Source organism: Cryptomeria japonica, chromosome 4 (assembly GCF_030272615.1).
Source record: "Cryptomeria japonica chromosome 4, Sugi_1.0, whole genome shotgun sequence".
In the NCBI taxonomy this organism is placed as follows: domain Eukaryota; kingdom Viridiplantae; phylum Streptophyta; class Pinopsida; order Cupressales; family Cupressaceae; genus Cryptomeria; species Cryptomeria japonica.
The window spans coordinates 355575092-355581091 of record NC_081408.1 but is presented as its reverse complement, the minus strand read 5'-3'; the positions used below and the strand labels follow the sequence as shown (position 1 = coordinate 355581091).

At 42.7% G+C, this 6000-nt stretch overlaps 1 protein-coding gene across 5 annotated transcripts in view; it reads right to left on the bottom strand.

The window, feature by feature from the left end:
* Positions 1–5438: 5438 nt before the first annotated feature.
* LOC131063643 (uncharacterized) overlaps positions 5439–6000 on the bottom strand; it is a 234193-nt gene continuing 233631 nt past the window's right edge. For all 5 annotated transcript variants that reach the window (XM_057997541.2, XM_057997540.2, XM_057997543.2 and 2 more), the window contains one exon: positions 5439–5977. In XM_057997541.2, the coding sequence (XP_057853524.2) occupies positions 5739–5977 (239 nt within the window). In that variant the 3' untranslated portion in view covers positions 5439–5738. The remainder of the gene's footprint in view (positions 5978–6000) is intronic.

The window sequence follows — 6000 nt, the reverse complement described above, 5'->3', positions numbered from 1 at the left end:
CCGTACGACAGAAAGGAGAGGAAAAACAATAAAATCGTTGGGCAGCAAGAGTGAACCATACTGTCGGTAGTTGGAGGAGAGTAAGCACATGCAAAAAATTGTTTCCCTAACCCTATTTTTTTAATATTTAAGGGCACAAGAGACAAAAACAAAATCATTTAATGAAGCCCAACAGTGGAAAGAATTGGAAAAGACAGTTGCGGCAATTACCTGCTATAGTGCCGTCAACCTCTGCCAACAAGAAAGCTATTCGGATTCAGCCTTCAGGTGTGAAAGTAAGGGCCGACATGGCTGACAGCAGCAAAGGCAAGGGCAAAAAAGTGCGACCAAAGGTACAAAATCAGATGGCAGCGAAGGACGAGGTGTTTGCGGACACCATTACCTTCGAGGGTTTGAGTGGGACAGATTGTAAAAAATGGTGGAACGAGACCCCACATGATGATCCCATGAAGGCACAGCTGCGACACGCACAGGCACACTTGGCCATCTAGATGCCCATCTTTTGCATTAAAGATTTTGAGGTTGTGCTGAGGGCTATGCTTGGTGCCAACGACAGACACGCGATAGTCAGTGTTCGATTATGAGCACCACTAGGTTACGGTTTCTTTTGCTTCCACAGAGTTCACGAGGGTTTTTGGTATTCTGGGAACACAGGGGAAGAAAGTAGATAAGAGCCAGAAAATATCCCCAGATTTCAAGGATAAACTCCTGAAGTTGATGTGTCGAGATGACCTCACATAGGCCGAGCTCAATAGTCTCCAACATGCCAACAAGGGAAGAGGCCTAAAGAAGTCCTTTTTGAGAGAGGGGGAATGGCAGTGTCTCCTGGATGTGTTGAAGAGCCGCTTGATGGGAGCCAGTGGGGCTTTAGACATTGCTATGGTGCAGGTTGTATTGATGAATGACATCCGCAATGGCGTGGAATATGACTGGGCATTGGTGCTCGTTGATAGGATGGGGAATTTATGACCTTGCAGCACAAAACTTTCTATATGCCACACCATGCCATTGGACTGTTCTTGGATGTCGTGCGTCTTTAGATATCGCCCGACACACAACACTTGGCAGCACACGACCGTGTACACCTTGGACAACCACCTATATTCTATTGGGCTCATTTAGATATCACGACACCGAGTGGAGATACACAATCAGGCAAGACACGAAAGTGGAGGGTGGTGGTGTTTGAGTCCGAGCCAAAGTTGGAGTCCGAGCCTAGTGACCAGAGTGAGGAGGCAAGTGCAGAGGAGGATTTTGTAGATATGTCGCAGGGCATGAAGGGTAGTTTCAGGATGGTAGGTAGAGGCAGACAACAGGTGGAGGAGACCGTGGCGACATCTCCCGCAGTTGCACAGACAACCACACCTCCACCTCCCACAATTGTTCCAGTAGCGGCAATCACATGGCCCCAGAGTGAGTTACCCCAACAGATGGCATCATCACGTGCCACTCAGACTCTACCACCTGGAGTGACAATATTGGCAGTGCCGATTCCTGGGTTTGGGCAAGGTCGGGCACCAACGATTTTGATTCCCTTGCACATGGCGACAACATTGGTAGCGCTACCAGGAGCACCAGAGCCTCAGATGGTCGGAGTTAGGAGTCCCAGGGCAGCAACAGTAGAGGCAGGGACCAGTGGCCGGATAGTTGGTAGGGAGGCTACGGTAGTATCAGAGCATCTTGGAGGGAGTGGTACCCCTTCTCAGGTGGATATGAGTGCCTGGCTGAGTCGGTATAAGATTGCACCAGTAGCATCGGTTGGAGCAGCTGTCCTCTCGTCTCGGTGTGAGTTAAGCCCTCGTGAGATTGTGGACTTGGTTGGAGATAGCTTACCAGAGACTTCACGGATAGTGCAGAGAGACCACTCACCTATTCGTGAGTTGGTGCTGAGTCCCAGGCAAGGAGGAGTTGATCCACAACCCCCCTCATGATAAGCCACTGTAGAGTCCTCGCCAGGATGCCCAAGAGAACGGTGTCCCAACATCTCCCAGAATTGAGGGTGACAGGGATTTGGAGCGGTTTCTTGCGGACATGGCTGTTGGAGCCTGGAGGATTGTAGCCTCCGCCAGGTCCCAGGGAGATGCCACGATAGACGGACAGTTGAAACAGTTGCTTGGGTTTATGAGGGATGGGTGCACGACACACCTTGTTGAGTAATCTGAGACGAGAGGGTGGCCTACTACAGAGACCTTGCAGATGCTCGAGGATTGGGGCCTCTGGGTGCAGGTTGGAGAGACTAGTAGACAGTCACTGTTGCGAAGGATAGAGCAAGTCTTCTGTGAGACATACTATGAGCTGAGGAGGACATAGTATATTGCTTAGGGTACCGAGACCCAGCGGTAGAAGGTCGTGTCGGCAAGGGAGGAGTTGGCTGCTTGACTCCAGCAGCTGGAGGAGTCGCACAGAGAGAAGTTGGCTCGGGAGAAGACCTCGTGGGTCGCAAAACGCGCTACCTTGGAAGCAGAGTTAGCCGAGGAGAGGTCGGTGAAGGATGCCTTGGGGGCACGGTTAGAGGAAGCTCGGGAGGATAAGGCTATGCTGGAGAGTTGTCTCGCTAGTGCCTTAGAGATGGTGGAGAAGAAGGATAAGGTCTTGGAAGCCATGATGATGGTGAAAGTAGCTATGGAGTGGTAGATGGTTGCAGAGCGGGACCTCAAGTTGAGGGTTGAGTAGGTCTACGAGTTACGGGCACGCTTGGCAGCCACACCCAAAGCATCGGCACCATCCTCACTAGGGATGCTTCCTCAACCCCATTCTTAGTCATGATTTCTTTTTCTGTTGATCATCCCATTTTGTTTTCAGTCGTCAGGAGACGACCTTGTTTTTTTTGGGGGATGATGTTGGCGTTAATATTGTATGTATGGGAATAAAAAGTAATTAATTAGGAAGTACTTTGTTTAGTGATGTAACTGAGGGTAGGTAGTTACGGGTGCGATGGTTATCCCTCGCACCCCCTCGGTACCTTTATATACCATATATGATGTAACTGGTCATTATTACGATTATGAATGAAATGGTATCTTTTCTGTTGGTTGGCAACTAATATACATTGTGTTACTTAATATTGTTTATCTGAAATCCATGGCATTTGTAATATCCCCCTTAATTTTTTCCAAATTTTTCCCACAATTACATTCAACACAAAACTTGTTATGGTTAGGAAATGAAAACCAAATGCTGCTGAAAGTAACCCTTTCACTTTCTAATCACCGAGAGCCCAGCATGGGAGGGTGAGAGCATATGGTGTGAAGGAGATCATTAGCACAAATAACTATTGGAAATGAAATCTCAAATACAATACTGGACGACAAGCCAACCCTTTCCGCTTATCCAGTGGGTGTAAGAACTTCTACAACACTATGGCGGTGCAACCAACCAATTAGAAGATTACAAATTTTAAGAACAACAATCACTCGACCGCTTATTCAGTAGTAGGACTAGAAATGAAATAACAATCAAATCCACTGCTTATTCAGCGGGAGGATTGAAAATAAGATTACAAATCAACTCTACCGCTTATGCAACGGGAGGACAGTATTGCAATATTCAAAATAGGCAGCAAATCCAGCCTCTTCCACTTATGCAGTGGGACTAAGAGCAATAATCCAATTAGATAGCTGTTAGCCTGTTAGTACTACTAACCAGCTTTACAATGCACAATATGGATTAAAATTTAAGGGAAATCACTATTCCAAAGATAGGCGGCAAGGCCAACCTCACCTCTTCCACTTATGCATTGGGACAAGAAAGAACAATAGAAATCTAATATATAAATCTGCAACATTATCTTCAATCCACTCCTCTGAATGAAGAGCAGTCTCTGGCTCGACTAGTTGCTGTATTGCAAGCAAGAAATCAAGCTATGGCAAGGAGGTAAGCGTTCCCCGAAGCTTTCACTCTGCATTTCGACAACATTTCAATTATAAAAATTCTTGGATACCAAAAACAAGAGCCCAACACTCTTATTTATAGACTTTGTGTCTCCAAATTCAAATTCACATTCCCTCCAAATGAATGCCAAACCCAAATGCACATTCACTTTACATTATTTTGAAATTACATTTCATTTCTCCTTTCTCCAAATCGACCTTCTCATAGGAGCAAATATACTTTATAAAAATGATAATAAAATCATAATGTGACATCCAAGGTAGATAAGTGAAATATATTATAAAATTAACTTATTTCTCCATAAGGTGTCCATCTTGCCTTATTAATATTTCACTTTATAAAGTATTTTTCCTCAACAATAAATTGCCCAATATATAATTAAGGAAATGACTTAGATATCAATATAACTTAAGCAATCCCTTTAAAATAAATCGTCCAACCTTTGCCTTAAGTTGTAATTTAATTCAAAACACCATTTTCATCAAATACTGAACCTACCAAAACAAGCTCCAAAGATATGGGGAAACAAGCTAAGAGAATTGCCCTGCCAGAAATAGTCATTGAACTGAGCTGAAGAACCCTTGCCAAGAATAGCACCAAAAAAATGCTTGGAAGACCAATTGCAAACTGACCTGCTAGAAATAGCCATATGAACAGGCTTGCTAACATCCTGCTAAAAATAGTACTTACTAAAAATGGCATGCTACTAAAAATAGTAAGTGTTTCCAAAGTGATTTTAACCACATTCTAAGAAGTCATCGCACTTACTAAAAATAGTAAGTCCGGAAAAAGTCACCCAATCCCAATGCATGTCAAACCATCTTGAAGCTCTCTGAAAACCCAGAAGGAATCCAGAATCCAAACTGTCAAACTCCCACATACACCCTCTGAAAATACCAAAGAATCCTCCTAGAAAATAAGAAACCCTAGTTTTTGCTCTTGACTAGCCTATGGGCCTCCAAAATAGGCTAACAGCCAACTGAACTAATCACTGTGGAGAAGGGGACATTACAGCATTACTGTTCTCTGTTATAAATTCTGCCTGCATGCATTAAACTGTTCGCTTGGAGGGCAAACAAGAATCTGTTGAAGGGTTGGCAAAGGAGAAGGAGAAGGATTAGAATGAAAATGCATAATGGAGAGCATTTTTCCATTTCTTAATCATTGTATGAAGATTATAGTTGTTAATAATATTTGGTTTGAGTTTTGTTTTACAATGCTTATTTTTTTTCCTATAACTCAATTTTGTACTGATTGGCTTTAGCTTTGTCTGTGGATTGCTCACACACATATGTATAGCTTTACGTTAACCATGTCTGTATGCATGCATGTATGTACTGAAAAGTATGTGGAGAAGTATATTCAACAAAATGAATGAGCCACTTGCATTACTTGATTGCTGTGCTAAAATTTTAAGACATTTTATTATCAGAATGCTTGAAAAACTGCAACTTCTAGCTGGGCTGCAAAAGCAGATGCCACATGCCCAGAACTTCAAATAATATATGACAGAAAATTCAATAGTTGGCAACTTAAGAAATCACTCCTGCAAACCAAAAAGTTTTTCATATTGTACATGATATGATCATACTACAAGTATATATGATCCACATAAGAAATATAACTTCAATTTGTCAGTCAGAGTTTTCAATTTATCCTCACATAGAAGCTCCAAATGTTTTGATGCAGTGATAGGAATTAGTTGTATCAATACTGAAAAGTTATTCAGTGGTTGCTCAAATATTAAGAATATCTAAATAATCTAATCTGTCCTGGCTTGCAGTTATTTGGAATGGGTGAAAATGGACACCCTGAAACAAACAAAATATATACAATCAATGAATAATCTACTTGGCTGGTACTCTTTTCTTAAAGCTTTCTTGCAAGCTTTGGGTTCTGCTTATAATACTTCTTGTGATTCCAGATTTTCTTCTGATTGAATTTTTTTCCCAACTTAATTTCATGCTGCCTTCAAGAGTACCTGCAGGCAATCCATTATGCAAAATTTCCACCTTGAACAATGTGGGTTCACAAAGACCACTTGTATATGCAGATACCACTGGTGCCAAGTGTATTGTTGTGAAACCTGCATCATGAAAAATAAGGTAA